This window comes from Lolium perenne, chromosome 6 (genome assembly GCF_019359855.2).
Source record: "Lolium perenne isolate Kyuss_39 chromosome 6, Kyuss_2.0, whole genome shotgun sequence".
Classification (NCBI taxonomy): Eukaryota; Viridiplantae; Streptophyta; class Magnoliopsida; order Poales; family Poaceae; genus Lolium; species Lolium perenne.
This window is the reverse complement of record NC_067249.2, coordinates 143,547,735-143,563,728: the sequence shown is the minus strand read 5'-3', so window position 1 is coordinate 143,563,728 and position 15,994 is coordinate 143,547,735. Positions and strand designations below refer to the sequence as shown.

General features: G+C 50.4%; 1 protein-coding gene across 1 annotated transcript; it reads right to left on the bottom strand.

Annotated features, from left to right (window-relative positions):
- Positions 1–2,104: 2,104 nt before the first annotated feature.
- On the bottom strand, positions 2,105–5,260 carry LOC139832516 (uncharacterized). Its single transcript, XM_071822290.1, has 4 exons — positions 4,701–5,260; positions 4,502–4,594; positions 4,308–4,413; positions 2,105–2,358 (listed from the first exon to the last, which is right to left on the bottom strand). The coding sequence occupies exons 1-4, from the start codon at positions 4,899–4,901 to the stop codon at positions 2,105–2,107; spliced, it is 654 nt and encodes a 217-aa protein (XP_071678391.1). The 5' UTR covers positions 4,902–5,260.
- Positions 5,261–15,994: the final 10,734 nt, after the last annotated feature.

The following is a 15,994-nucleotide window of genomic DNA, read 5'->3' as shown; positions in this document are numbered from 1 at the left end:
ACCAGAGGTTCCGCCTGCCCGGCATCAGTCTGGCCGGCGCCGATGTTGCTGGCGCCGGTGTCTTGGGTCTCTGGAGGGGAGGTGAAGTCCTCCTCCGCGCGGTGATCAGGAGGTGTTGGGGCCGCGCGCCCCGAACTTGTAGTGCCTCCCGAGAGGGAGGCAGAGCTGTTGCCGGCACCAGATGGTACCGGACTTGACTGAGGAGGAGGAGTTGAGGTCCTCGCGGAGCCGGCAGAGCCAAGCTCAAGCGCAGGGCTGAAAGAAAGAAAAAAGAGAGCATATTGGAAAAAAGCAACCGGAAAAGAACTCGGTGGAAACAAAGAGAGCATAAAAGAGATAAAAACTTACCCGGAAGACATCGGCATCCGCTTCTGCTTGTAGCGCTTGGTGCCAACCTGCTTCCCTCCAATGACTTCAGTCCGAGGACGTTTGCCAGAGGGAGCGTGGCTGGGGCCAGCGCCAGCAGCAGGAGGATCGCTCTTCTGGCCCTCGGCCATGAGCTTATCCAGAAACTCGTCGCCAACCTCGGCCTGCAGGGGGGGCTCGTGCTCATGGACCTGTGGGTTGTTGCTGGCTGAGGGAATGTCTACAGAATAGCAGTAACAAAAAGAGTATGAGAAAACGAACAGAAAGGCTACCTCAAGTATGGTCAAGTCGTCAGACGAACCAGCAGGTTCCGGCGGAGACTTGCCGAGGCGAGAAGATGCAGTCCGGCCCATCCTCAGATCTAGCCAATGGATGACCGGATCCGGATCGTACTTGTCCAGGGGCCTCTTCCGGCAAGGACCTCGCCGGTCAGAATCAATCCGGGGGAAGCGGGCCTTGGCCTGGAAACAAAGGAAAAAAGAAAGATTAGACGCAAGTACAAAAGCTACCGGTAATACGACCTGAGCCGCATATCTTCTTACTTCTTTGGACGGAGGATTCCTGGCGCTGAGAGGGCAAAGGCCCCACTCCCAGTCCTCCGGCATGTCCGTTTGGCAGATTTGGCTAGCCTTAAGGACCACATCCTCTTTGCTTAAGGCCAGGCCAGTGATCTTGGTAGGATCACCGGGGCCGTACATCTCACTAATCTTGTGAGCGCGCTGCTGGAGGGGAAGCACCCGGCGGCTGATGAAGGCGCGGATGATATCGTCGGAGCAGATGTTGGTGTCCTTCATCAATTTCATCATGAAGCGCACCACCCGGTTCGTCTCGGCGTGCTCCGTACCGGGGTTGTACTGCCAGTTGGTCTTGGCTGGCGGCGCCGGATTGAACGCTGGCAGGTTGATGAGGTCGACGTCGCCCGCGTTCTTCACATAGAAGAACGTCGTCTGCCACAACCGGCAAGACTCGAGGCCGTTGAACTTAAAAAAGGGGCTCCCTTGGCGGGAGCCGATGATGCAAGACCCGCATTGAACGGGGGGTTTGGGCGCAGGAATGTCCTTGCCCTGGACCGAATTGATCCGGAGGGAGAAAAAGCGGGCAAACGTCTCGCGAGCGGGACGGATGCCAATGTAGCCCTCCATGAAGGCCACGAAACAAGAAAGATAAAAAACGGCGTTGCCGGGAAGATGGTGAGGTTGGAGGCGATAGAAGTTGAGGAATTGGCGAAAGAAATCAGAAGCAGGAAGGCCGAAGCCACGCTCAAAGTGAGCAAGAAAAACAACGACCTCACCGGGTTCGAGCACCGGTTGGATCTCGTCGCCTGGAAGCCGGCAGATGACTCCTTCCGGAATCCTCCTAGACCGGTAGAGCTAGTCGATCTCGAACTGAGTCACGTCGGAACCTCTCCAGGCTCCGCGTGTCTTGTCCTTTCCAGAGGCCCGGCTAGATGTGCCGGCCTCTTGTTTCCGGCTAGATGCCAGATCCATCTGGGCAAGGTCGTCGGTTAACCCGTCGGAAGCGCTACTATCTTGGTTGCTAGAGGTGGCAGCAGGGAGAGACCCTTCGCTAGACATGAGGATCTAGGGATGCCGGAATCTATCGAGAAACAGTTTTCCCCAAACAGACCCTCGCGCGAAGATCTACGAGTAAGAGGAAAAGCAAAACAAAGAACGGATAAATACTCTACCGCCCCCAAGATCCGAAGTGCAAGAAAGAAAGGGGTAAAGTCGCATCGGGCCTAACCTGAGGCGGCGGAGTCGCGGAGGAAGAGGTTCACCGGAGGAATGGTGAGCCTGCGGCCGGTGAGGGAGTCCGTCGACGGCGAGGTGAAGAAGTCCTTGAGGAAACACGAATGCAGCGGACGCGGTGAGCACGCTGCAGAAGGTTCCCACACGAGGAGGTCCGGCCGAACGGAGGAGTGAGTTCGCCGGGCGGCGGGTTCGAACGAGCGGCGGCGGACGGAGAACGGCGAAGGCACGGAGGCAAAGAGCTCTGCGCGCAGGGAAGTGGAGAATGCGAAGAAGATGAAGAAGGAGCGGCGGTTGCGCTTTTAAAGAAGAAGGGAAGTGGGCTGGAAACCGCTGGGCCATGGCGGTTCGCCTCGCGGCCCGCGGCGGTTTGCACCATGGGCCGCCACGTGTCGAAGAGATACACACGAAAAAACAGAAGGCCACACGGGGGCACACAGAGATCCGGAACGGCTAGTGGGATCCGCAGCGGTGCATTAAATGAGCGCGCGGGAGTCGAAGCGAAATGACAACTGATACTGGCGCGTCAGTCACAGTGCGCATGTCTCTGTCAGGCGCGGGGCCCGAGATATTCTCGACTTCGCCGAGGAGGTATTTAATGGTTAAGATACCGGAAGACAAGATACCGGGGAATGACTTACGAAGAAAAGATAAGGAGGATCCGGGCAAAGATGCCGGATCCGAGCGTGAGGCCGGATGAATCAAACCGGTATCCAAGGACATAAGAACCTGGCATGGTCTGTTGGATAGGATCCGCCAGACTATACCAGCTTCGGGGACTAATGTTGGGGGGATGACCCCCGGTATGCCAAAGGCATGCCAAACCGGATGGTTTGAGCCATCAGGATACCGGTTAGATGTTCATGCCGGAGTCTAAGATAGGCGTCTGGCTGAACAGGCTGTGCCGGAATCCTCATAAGAGGGACACCGGAACCAGATAGAAAAGATACCGGGCCCCCGGAAGGAATAGCTTGTCGGCAAGCTGGTCAAACATCCTCTCCAGAGCTAGAAGACAAGGATGAGCTAAGCAAAGTAGCTTTAAACGAAGGGCTGACGATAAAGAAGAAGATGACGAAGAAAGAAGCCGGAGGATGTCAGCCTCCCTGATTAAAGAAGACCCCGGTGTCATCTATGATTAAAGTAGCTTTGTACAGTAGCTGGTAAAGTAGTTTGTCCAGTCAAAGATGCCGTTAGGGTTTCTTGCTCTGTAAGCCACCCTCTCCCCTATATAAGGAGAGGGGGCAGCCCTCCTTACGGGCACGCGTGTATGTAGGCAGAGCCTGTAACTTGTGTGAATCAATGAACATGGTGATCTAGAGGGAGTTCTTCCTTGTGTCTTTCTTCTTCAACCTCTGGCCTTGGACAAGTTCTTGAGGAAACCATCCGGAATCTCTTCCCACCTGATCACAAACCCTCCCCCGAATCCTCTTGCGTCCATTCGGCCCCAATCTAAGCCATCCTATGGCATCTGCTCGTTCACCACGACGACAAGACAACATTTCAAATCTGCAAATTTCACAGCAGAGTGACAGCAGCAAAATGACCAGGTTCACAGATTCACCAACATGTCAAGAAAGTTCACAGATTCACAGTAAGAAGTTCACAGATATGACCAAGTTATTGTCACGCTGCCAGGATATGACCAAGTTCCATGGCGGGACACAAAAAAGGGATACGACCAGCAGCAGGAGCTAATTCGCAGATGCTCCGAAGATGGACATCATGTGAGCAAGCCTCCTATCACTTTCCTCAGTCCGCTTGAGGAGCTCCATGTAGTCCTTGTCACGCTGAGCTTGTGCGGCTTCATTTGCCGCTTGCTTCTCCTTCTGGGCAGCAGCTTCTTCCATGATGGCAGCAAACTGCTGCTTCATCTGTTCAGCTTCCTCCTGGGACCTCTTCAGCTGTGCTTCCAGGTCATGAACATGCGCCGATACAGCAGCTGCGGTGGGCTTGTTGAGCTTGACAGTGGAACTGGGCTGAAGTCCAGCATTCTTCAGGAAAGTGCTGTGCTTGGCTTCCTTGATAAGAACCTTTGCAACAACAGCGACTGCAGACCTTGGCGGTGCACCTTCTGGCACAGGAATAGCCATCTCAGCTTCCATATCAGCCTGGAGATCCATTTCCAAAAGATTCATCAATTCAGGAAACGCGCAGGTCCAAGAATGGTTCACAAAAGTGAAATGAACAAGTCACTTACTATTGCAGCTAGAGCTTCCTCAGAGAAACCATCCTTCTTGCTGTGATGGGTCGCCTTAAAGATGTCGACTGCATCTAGCTCTTCACCTCTGCGCTCCTCCCTCTGGAAATGATGTTCACCAAGAATCAGAACATAAGCTTGTGGAGACAAGAGTAAGATGCAAAAGGAAATTCTGTAAGAGTGTTCTTACAGTTGCATACAGATGAGCAGCATAGCTACGAGAGCCAGTCTTTTGGCCAAATTTGACCGCAGCACGACTGTCCTTGTTCTTGGTACATGTGTTCTGCAGAAGGGCACAATCATGATATTCAGCAATGTGCACACTATAACGATGAGCATCATGTCTACCATGCAAGCACTAATGACTGCAACTGAAGCAAAGAACATACCCTGTGTCTTGGGGTTACCCACAGAGCAGTTAGAGCTTCCCATTCTTCATCTGAGACATCCTTAACAGGGGACTTGATGCTGACTTCATTTGCTGGTACTTTGTCGAAGTAGTCCCTTTTCAGGATGTAGCGCCTGTTCTTCGACACTTTCCGCAGTACGTCATAGCAAGCCTTCTGGATGTCTTCCGACTCTGTGTCCATGTTGAAATTTGCCTACAAAGCAAACAAGGGCAAGGACGAGGTTAGTTATCATGAACTATGAACAATCAAGCAAGCACTCCTATCATCTAACAAATGAACTGGTGATGAAGAAGATTACCCCCATCTTTCCAACGAAGTCGGCCAACAAATTCTCATCCCTCTTGTACAACTTGAAATGCGGAAGGAGCGGCATCTGGCCTCTTGCAAGCATTCCACCCTCCGATGCAAACTTGACAGCAGGCAAAGGCTTCTCAGGACGTTTCAGCCCTGGAGGAATCTCAATGGTAAGCTTGACTCCCATCCCCTTGCAAATCCGCTCCAGCCCGGTGCCCTTCCTTTTACGGCCACCTGCAGCAGTGGTTCCACCTGAATAGCATACATACAAAGATCATGTCAGAAAGCAGCACCCACAACCAAAAGAGTTTATAAAGATAAACAAAAAAGGCAGTAGATAGTGTGGACAGCTGTCCAACAAAAACTTGCCTTCATCATCCTCAGGATCAAGAAAACCATCAGAATCAAAGTGCTGATGGACCATGACATCAGATGCAGTAGGACCTGTGTCCCTGCGAACAGTGCTTGCTTCATCGATCCTTTCATCAATCTGCGGTGAGCTTCTGCGATTGTTGCGGGGCGGAGTATCTTCATTGTTCGTTGCGTACGCTTCACTTGATGTCCTCCTGGTGACTCTTTTGGAAGGAACTTCAGCAACAGGTTCCAGATGCCTCTTTCCCCCTCCTGGAGCATCAGCAAACACTCTAACAGGAGGCATTGAACTTTGTTCCTTTTGCAACCTCTTACTCCTCCCTGGGCTTGTCTTTCTAACAGAAGCCTTTTTCTTTCTACTCTTGGGATCCTTCAATGCCTCGCAAAAATAGCAAAACAAAATGGCATTACATCACAGGTTATAGCAAAACAGAAATAAGAAAACAGATACAAATAATGCCAGTGCTCCAAAGATGATAAGCAGAATGCACCTTCTCAATGTGTTCCCCTATACTCCCTTCAACCTCCCCATCCTCCTGGTCAACCAATTGGTCATTGCTCGGATGATAATCTGAGCTCTCGCCTTGTGTTATGGCAGATGACTCATCATTTGAAAGTGTGGAACGACCTCCACCTCGACCACCATGTGACTTCCTAAAAATTGACACTACAGCGGGGATACCCAGGGATTGTAAGACATGGTTGTTCCGCATCATTGTCCTAGCCCTGTCCTTCTCTATCTCGGTGAGGGGCGCTTCTTTACATGTATGAGAAAAATATGTAACCATTAGATTGATGGTTGAAATGCATAGAAGCAAGCCAACTCGAACAACTAAGGTAAATTGTTTAATCATAGCAATTTTCAACTTTTAGTTTCATTTAATCCTAGGGTACGGAAATATTCAGACAGAGCCAAAAACCCCAAAGACCCGATTAAAAGCATCAATTAGACACAATGATGTTAGGATGAAGCCGCATACCAGCCACCGCTTCTTCCCAGTCTTTGCCATGCCTGATGTTGATGGGTTGGATATGTGCTGGCACGAAAAGAATAACAATTAGTGACAGTAGATACAACATATGGATGCAATTAAAGAACCAAGCAACATAGGTTCATGTGGATCAACAATCACCTGGTTCACCTTGCTCCTTGAAGTAGGTCAGACCTTGATAGTATTACCTAAGAAGATAACAGGTTATAATCATTAGACATATCCCTTAATACAACAATAGACATGTACACAGAAAAAGCTGTAGGCATGTACAGATAAACAGGGCTCCCAAACTTTGTTTGGGAGAAGTTTCATCAACACAGGATAAAAGGGCAATATAAATGTTCATCGACGAAATATAAAAGGGCATGCCTTGGTAAAGATCTGTACCAAGCAAGATCCGCAGCAGGTAATCATATTATGTACTAGTTGCAGCAAGAAAGATCTGTAGCAGCTAATCATATATGGACTGCAGTAAACTAGATGTACAATCTACAGAGCCCAAGCCAAGTAAAATCCCCCAACAATCATGGACTGGTTGCAGCGAGACCCACGCGAGGCAAGATCCGCATCACTAATTGATTGGTTGGATACAGCAAGCAAGATCGGCAGCAGGTAATCATATAGGGACTGCAGTAAACCAGATCTAAATTCTACAGAGCCTGAGCCAAGCAAGATCCACAAAGAATCATCGATGGTTGCAGCAAGACACATGCCAATCAAGATCCGAAGCAAACATGGACTGCTTGCATATAGCAAGCAAGATCGGCAGCAGGTAATCATATAGGTACTGCAGAAAACCAAATCTAAAATCTACAGAGCCTGAGCCAGGCAAGATCCGCAGCAATCATCGACTGGTTGCTGCAAGAACATGCCAAGCAAGATCCGAAGCAACCATGGACTGGTTGCAGCAAGAACCATGACAGGCCGAGCAACCCTAACCCTGGACAAGCCAAGGAAAGAAGCCATGCCACGAAATCCCTAACCCTAACCATGCCATGCCAAGCAAACCGTAACCCTAGCCATGGCCGACGAAACCCTAAGCAGGCCAAGAAAAGGCCATAGAAGTGGGGGCGAGGGGTCGGGTTGAGGAGGGAACTCGCCTGAAGATCTTGTGGCGAGCGTCTACGCACGCGCGGCCGTCGTCGGCGGGTAGCTCTCCACTCGTCCGCTCGTCGGATCGCCGCTCGTCGGTGGCCGTCGGCGGGTGGGGATGAGCGGAGTGGGAGGGGAATTGGGGTTCGCATCGCACCGGAGTGGGAGGGGAATTGGGGAATTGAGGGAGCTCGTACGGGATTTGACTGAAATGTCCCTCCTTTCCAGCTTAGGTTAGTGGCGTTTCGGACATTTGCCCTCCTTTCCAGCTTAGGTTAGTGGCGGGCGGATTCAAAACATTTCGCTGGAGCTGGCGGGAGAAGCTTTTTTTTTTTTTTGAGATGCTGGCGGGAGAAGCTGGGCGGGAGAGTTTTGGGGTTTTGGAGGGTTTTGGGGTTTTGGAGGGAATTTTTGGGGCTTTTTTGTGCAAAACAATAATAATTAATTGCGCAATAATGCATATAATTTGGTGTAGGTTAAAATATTTTTTAAAACAGAATATCATGTAATTAAACGTGTGTCACCTTCATTCCTTTAATGATAATAATATAGGGATATATGAAACTCCTAGAATCCTTAATAATTAAATTATATAAAAAAAATCAGAAAATGTTTGGTTAATTAGGTCAAATAATATATGTCTCTTGCACACACTAATTATATGCTTATCATAAGGCATATGCAAGCTTTATCCCATTCTATATACATCAAGATTCTGAACGTGGCAGTTCGATCGTGAAGGATTCTCCTAGCTAGAATGTCGTCTCCGCTCGATTTTTTGGCTCCGTTTAATTTGCCAACTGCGCAAAACGGGGCCGCCGGGACATGCGGTATGGCCGTACCGGGCGCGCGCATGCACCCGTCCGCCAACGCGCGAAACGGAAAACATTTAGCACATAAAATGACGCGTCCTAGACCTAAAAACATGTTTCCCTCCATTTATTGAGCCAAGGAAAGTGTGGCCCCAGTTCAAATCCTCCCGGTCAGTTTCCAGCGGATTCGGCGGGACACCGCAGGAAGCGGGAGGGATTCCCAGATGGCTACCGCGCGCATACGGCATGTGATAGGTGGTGCGTAGGAGGTATCCTACCGCTGCGCGGAGGTCTCGCGCAATACTAAAATGCGCACCATGTAGCCCCTTCACAAGAAAAAGCCCTTCCGGCACCCCGAAAATGGAAAAACCGTTGCCCGTGGTTCGGATTGGAAATCCGCGACACGGGCCTTGCTTCCCATCCTAAGGTCCACGCACGTGCCAAATATGGCCTCGTTCCGACAAACTATGTGGTGAAACGGGCCGTTTCCTACTCATTTCCCCTAAAAGCCATAGAACTCCGGGCGTGATAGCCCTATTCGTGAAGGGTTTTTCAAGATAATTGCCGTATCCCAATTCCGTCTTTTGAAGTGGTTACCAGGACACATAAAATGACGCCACGCGGCTCCGCTCGATTTTTTGGCTCCGTTTAATTTGCCAACTGCGCAAAACGGGGCCGTCGGGACATGCGGTATGACCGTACCGGGAGAGCGCGTGCACCCGTCCGCCAACGCGCGAAACGGAAAACATTTACCACATAAAATGACGCGTCCTAGACCTAAAAACATTTTTCCCTCCATTTATTGAGCAAAGGAAAGTGTGGCCCCAGTTCAGATCCGGTCAGTTTCCAGCGGATTCGGCGGGACACCGCAGGAAGCGGGAGGGATTCCCAGATGGCTACCGTGCTCATACGGCATGTGATAGGTGGTGCGTAGGAGGTATCCTACCGCTGCGCGGAGGTCTCGCGCAATACTAAAATGCGCACCATGTAGCCCCTTCACAAAAAAAGCCCTTCCGGCACCCCGAAAATGGAAAAACCGTCGCCCGTGGTTCGGATTGGAAATCCGCGACACGGGCCTTGCTTCCCATCCTAAGGTCCACGCACGTGCCAAATATGGCCTCGTTCCGACAAACTATGTGGTGAAACGGGCCGTTTCCTACTCATTTCCCCTAAAAGCCATAGAACTCCGGACGTGATAGCCCTATTCGTGAAGGGTTTTTCAAGATAATTGCCGTATCCCAGTTCCGTCTTTTGAAGTGGTTACCAGGACACATAAAATGACGCCGCACGGCTCCGCTCGATTTTTTGGCTCCGTTTAATTTGCCGACTGCGCAAAACGGGGCCGCCGGGACATGTGGTATGGCCGTACCGGGCGCGCGCGTGCACCTGTCCGCCAACGCGCGAAACGGAAAACATTTAATTAGCACATAAAATGACGCGTCCTAGACCTAAAAACATTTTTCCCTCCATTTATTGAGCGAAGGAAAGTGCCGCCCCAGTTCAAATCCGGACAGTTTCCAGCGGATTCGGCGGGGCACCGCAGGAAGCGGGTGGGATTCCCAGATGGCTTCCGCGCGCATGTGGCATGTGATAGGTGGTGCGTAGGAGGTATCCTACCGCCGCGCGGAGGTCCCGCGCGATACTGAAATGCGCGCCATGTAGCTGCTTCACAAAAAAAAGCCCTTTCGGCACCCCGAAAATGGAAAAACCGTCGCCCGTGGTTCGGATTGGAAATCCGCGACCGGGGCCTTGCTTCCCATCCTAAGGCCCACGCACGTGCCAAATATGGCCTCGTTCCGACAAACTATGTGGTGAAACGGGCCGTTTCCTACTCATTTCCCCTAAAAGCCATAGAACTCCGGACGAGATAGCCCTGTTCGTGAAGGGTTCTCCAAGATAATTGCCATATCCCAGTTCCGTCTTTTGCAGTGGTTACTAGGACACATAAAATGACGCCACGCGGCTCCGCTCGATTTTTTGGCTCCGTTCGCTTTGCCAACTGCGCAAAACGGGGCCGCCGGGACATGCGGTATGGCCGTACCGGGCGCGCGCGTGCACCCGTCCGCCAACGCGCGAAACGGAAAACATTTAGCACATAAAATGACGCATCCTAGACCTAAAAACATTTTTCCCTGCATTTATTGAGCGAAGGAAAGTGTCGCCCCAGTTCAAATCCGGACAGTTTCCAGCGGATTCGGCGGGGCACCGCAGGAAGCGGGTGGGATTCCCAGATGGCTTCCGCGCGCATATGGCATGTGATAGGTGGTGCGTAGGAGGTATCCTACCGCCGCGCGGAGGTCCCGCGCGATACTGAAATGCGCGCCATGTAGCTGCTTCACAAAAAAAAGCCCTTCCGGCACCCCGAAAATGGAAAAACCGTCGCCCGTGGTTCGGATTGGAAATCCGTGACCGGGGCCTTGCTTCCCATCCTAAGGCCCACGCACGTGCCAAATATGGCCTCGTTCCGACAAACTATGTGGTGAAACGGGCCGTTTCCTACTCATTTCCCCTAAAAGCCATAGAACTCCGGACGAGATAGCCCTGTTCGTGAAGGGTTCTCCAAGATAATTGCCGTATCCCAGTTCCGTCTTTTGCAGTGGTTACTAGGACACATAAAATGACGCCACGCGGCTCCGCTCGATTTTTTTGGCTCCGTTTGCTTTGCCAACTGCGCAAAACGGGGCCGCCGGGACATGCGGTATGGCCGTACCGGGCGCGCGCGTGCACCCGTCCGCCAACGCGCGAAACGGAAAACATTTAGCACATAAAATGACGCGTCCTAGACCTAAAAACATTTTTCCCTCCATTTATTGAGCGAAGGAAAGTGTCGCCCCGGGTTCAAATCCGGACAGTTTCCAGCGGATTCGGCGGGGCACCGCAGGAAGCGGGTGGGATTCCCAGATGGCTTCCGCGCGCATATGGCATGTGATAGGTGGTGCGTAGGAGGTATCCTACCGCCGCGCGGAGGTCCCGCGCGATACTGAAATGCGCGCCATGTAGCTGCTTCACAAAAAAAAGCCCTTCCGGCACCCCGAAAATGGAAAAACCGTCGCCCGTGGTTCGGATTGGAAATCCGTGACCGGGGCCTTGCTTCCCATCCTAAGGCCCACGCACGTGCCAAATATGGCCTCGTTCCAACAAACTATGTGGTGAAACGGGCCGTTTCCTACTCATTTCCCCTAAAAGCCATAGAACTCCGGACGAGATAGCCCTGTTCGTGAAGGGTTCTCCAAGATAATTGCCGTATCCCAGTTCCGTCTTTTGCAGTGGTTACTAGGACACATAAAATGACGCCACGCGGCTCCGCTCGATTTTTTGGCTCCGTTTGCTTTGCCAACTGCGCAAAACGGGGCCGCCGGGACATGCGGTATGCCCGCGCACGGGCCGCGCGTGCACCCGTCCGCCAACGCGCGAAACGGAAAACATTTAGCACATAAAATGACGCGTCCTAGACCTAAAAACATTTTTCCCTCCATTTATTGAGCGAAGGAAAGTGTCGCCCCGGTTCAAATCCGGACAGCTTTCATGGATTCGGCGGGGCACCGCAGGAAGCGGGTGGGATTCCCAGATGGCTTCCGCGTGCATATGGCATGTGATAGGTGGTGCGTAGGAGGTATCCTACCGCCGCGCGGAGGTCCCGCGCGATACTGAAATGCGCGCCATGTAGCTGCTTCACAAAAAAAAGCCCTTCCGGCACCCCGAAAATGGAAAAACCGTCGCCCGTGGTTCGGATTGGAAATCCGCGACCGGGGCCTTGCTTCCCATCCTAAGGCCCACGCACGTGCCAAATATGGCCTCGTTCCGACAAACTATGTGGTGAAACGGGCCGTTTCCTACTCATTTCCCCTAAAGCCATAGAACTCCGGACGAGATAGCCCTGTTCGTGAAGGGTTCTCCAAGATAATTGCCGTATCCCAGTTCCGTCTTTTGCAGTGGTTACTAGGACACATAAAATGATGCCACGCGGCTCCGCTCGATTTTTTGGCTCCGTTTGCTTTGCCAACTGCGCAAAACGGGCCGCCGGACATGCGGTATGGCCGCACGGCGCGCGCGTGCACCCGTCCGCCAACGCGCGAAACGGAAAACATTTAGCACATAAAATGACGCGTCCTAGACCTAAAAACATTTTTCCCTCCATTTATTGAGCGAAGGAAAGTGTCGCCCCAGTTCAAATCCGGACAGTTTCCAGCGGATTCGGCGGGGCACCGCAGGAAGCGGGTGGGATTCCCAGATGGCTTCCGCGCGCATATGGCATGTGATAGGTGGTGCGTAGGAGGTATCCTACCGCCGCGCGGAGGTCCCGCGCGATACTGAAATGCGCGCCATGTAGCTGCTTCACAAAAAAAAGCCCTTCCGGCACCCCGAAAATGGAAAAACCGTCGCCCGTGGTTCGGATTGGAAATCCGCGACCGGGGCCTTGCTTCCCATCCTAAGGCCCACGCACGTGCCAAATATGGCCTCGTTCCGACAAACTATGTGGTGAAACGGGCCGTTTCCTACTCATTTCCCCTAAAAGCCATAGAACTCCGGACGAGATAGCCCTGTTCGTGAAGGGTTCTCCAAGATAATTGCCGTATCCCAGTTCCGTCTTTTGCAGTGGTTACTAGGACACATAAAATGACGCCACGCGGCTCCGCTCGATTTTTTGGCTCCGTTTGCTTTGCCAACTGCGCAAAACGGGGCCGCCGGGACATGCGGTATGGCCGTACCGGGCGCGCGCGTGCACCCGTCCGCCAACGCGCGAAACGGAAAACATTTAGCACATAAAATGATGCGTCCTAGACCTAAAAACATTTTTCCCTCCATTTATTGAGCGAAGGAAAGTGTCGCCCCAGTTCAGATCCGGTCAGTTTCCAGCGGATTCGGCGGGACACCGCAGGAAGCGGGAGGGATTCCCAGATGGCTACCGCACGCATACGGCATGTGATAGGTGGTGCGTAGGAGGTATCCTACCGCTGCGCGGAGGTCTCGCGCAATACTAAAATGCGCACCATGTAGCCCCTTCACAAAAAAAAGCCCTTCCGGCACCCCGAAAATGGAAAAACCATCGCCCGTGGTTCGGATTGGAAATCCGCGACACGGGCCTTGCTTCCCATCCTAAGGTCCACGCACGTGCCAAATATGGCCTCGTTCCGACAAACTATGTGGTGAAACGGGCCGTTTCCTACTCCTTCCCCCAAAACAGCGGAACGTGTGCCCCGGCGGGTCTGCCCCCCTAGATTTCTCCGCGCGAGGGTGCACCAATGTAACTTTTCATTCTTTTAGGTTTGTTTAGGACATATACACATGGAGAACCAAGATTGGGACCCTTTGGCACATATACCCGCAGCTAGAGCCATTATCACACGATCGAGGGTGTGCCTGATCTACTGGTTAGGGTTTGGTGTAGGGTTAGGGCTAGGGTTTAGGGGGTAGGGCTAGGGTTTAGGTTAAAGGTAAGTATTTATGGTTAGGTATATGTTTAGGGTATAGGTTTAGGGTTAGGGTTTATGATGCATGGTTCTGCAGCTCCGGTGTCGTGGTTTAGGGTTTTAGAGGGGTTTTAGTGCTCGAAGCCTCCCCAGTTTAGGGTTTAGAGTTTAGGGGAGCTACTTTTGCACCATTAGACCTTGCACCACACTTTAACACATATCATAGGTCCACATGCAAGATTTGGTGGGGTTCCGGTGCTCCGGCGGTCGTTCTCCCCCTCCTTCCCCCAAAACAGCGGAACGTGTGCCCCGGCGGGTCTACCCCCCTAGATTTCTCGTGAAACTTGAGGCATACACATATATTATGGAGATGTACATGTAACTTCAAATTCAAATTCGACATACACTTAGAGAAACAAAAAAGATAAATCTGGGTGTGAATATTCAACCAGATCTGACAGTACTATTCACATCAGGAAAAGTATGATTTCTCTGATAATCTGAGACGATAGAAGCAAAGTTTCTTGACAAGCAAATACAAATAATTAACTAGGCATGGATCTTGGAGAAGTCGTCAGTAATTGCCTGGCTTCGTCCGCCACGGATTATCACTCTTCGGGCTCTGCTGATCACTCATCTCCGTCGTCCACGGATCATCACTCTTCTGATCAGCACCAGTCCACGACTTCTTCCTCAGGTTCTGCCAATAATCACTACTCTTCGGCGCATCACTACGCTCTAGCCACTGCTCATCATTCATCTTCGTCCGTTTGCCATGAGGGGGACTTGTCTGCTGGGTGTTGTCGCTGCAGGAAGCTGGTGCCTTCAAGATTGCTAGTTCAGCCAGCGCGCTTGCAAGTTCAGCATTTAACCTTGCTATTTCAGCTGCAGCATTTCTCTGTGCATGTTCAGCTTCGATCTCTGCTGCCTTGCATTTGCAACACAGACGTCCCCTCAGCTCGTCTTCCTTCTTGCAACCGGGGCAAAACACAAGGTAACGCAGGAAGAACCATATCTTAAAGTAGAGCTGGTAGCTCACGTAAGCATCTTTAGCTGCATACTCCAGGTTTAAATCAGACAATGGCTGCTCTTCCCAGTAATTGTGCCTCTCTGGAGGGAATTTGCTCTTCATCTGGCTGTACGACTCGTCGATGATGCTAGTTGCAAGACTAGCCATTCCATCCCTCATTAAGTTTCCTCTCTCGTTGAGACCTTTGACGTTGACAATTTCCTGGATATCGATCCAGTTCTCCCAAGGAATTATAATCTTCTCGTAATATAACTTTATAAAATCTGCTCTCTTGTCAACGCTGCAGAACACAATTCCTTGATCTTGAAGGAATGAGCGCAGCGCCTGACATTCCCCGTTGGTCCTGAAAGCAAAAATTTAGTACTTGCGAGATCAACACTTGAATAAAATTTGGGACTACAAAGCTAGTCTATATGCAATCTCATAGCTTGAATATAAAATTTGAAACTACATAAGTTTAGTAAGTTCATGATCAACAGTCTGAAAATTATCTAGTCATAATTCATTTGGTACTAATAGAATGCATGAACAACACTTTTATGAAATGTGTAAGTGCAATTGTTTAGTCATTGAAATTTCATTTTGCATCATATAATTTTGAAACTAACAAAATTCTATTAAATGCAAGATCAAGACTCCGGAAATTTGCTTGTCATAATTAATTTGGTATAATGAAATCCAGTACATGCTAGATGAGCATATGGATAGATTCAATTTGATGCAAAAATTTAGTACTTGCGAGATCAACACTTGAATAAAATTTGGGAATACGAATGTTTAGTCTATGCAATCTCATAACTTGAATAAAATTGACATAAGTTTAGTAAGTGCATGATCAAGAGTCTGAAAATTATCTAGTCATAATCCATTTGGTACTAAAAGAATGCATGACCAACACTTTTATGAAATGTGCAAGTGCAAATTTTTTAGTCATTGAAATATCATTTTGCATCATATAATTTTGAAACTAACAAAAGTCTATTAAATGCAAGATCAGGACTCCGGAAATTCGCTTTGTGATAATTAATTTGGTATAATGAAATCCAGTACATGCTAGATGAGCATATGGATAGATTCAATCTGCAAGATCAGCACACCATGCTTTGTGGCTTTTGTTACACAAAACACAGAAACAAAACTAGTTTTGCAGCTAGCACGGTTTGTAGTTTAATTTGTTGCACTCGAGATTAACTAAAACAGATCAAGATTAACTAAAACAGAGCACTCAAGGGTGACTTGGTTCATCATGCACTAGCGATTAACTAAA

Coding starts and splice junctions, on each gene's coding strand:
- LOC139832516 (XM_071822290.1), bottom strand. CDS start 4,901: ATGGACACAGAGTCGGAAGACATCCAGAAGGCTTGCTATGACGTACTG. Junction 4,595..4,700: donor GGGTAACCCCAAGACACAGG/GTATGTTCTTTG, acceptor GCCCTTCTGCAG/AACACATGTACCAAGAACAA. Junction 4,414..4,501: donor CTGCTCATCTGTATGCAACT/GTAAGAACACTC, acceptor CATCATTTCCAG/AGGGAGGAGCGCAGAGGTGA.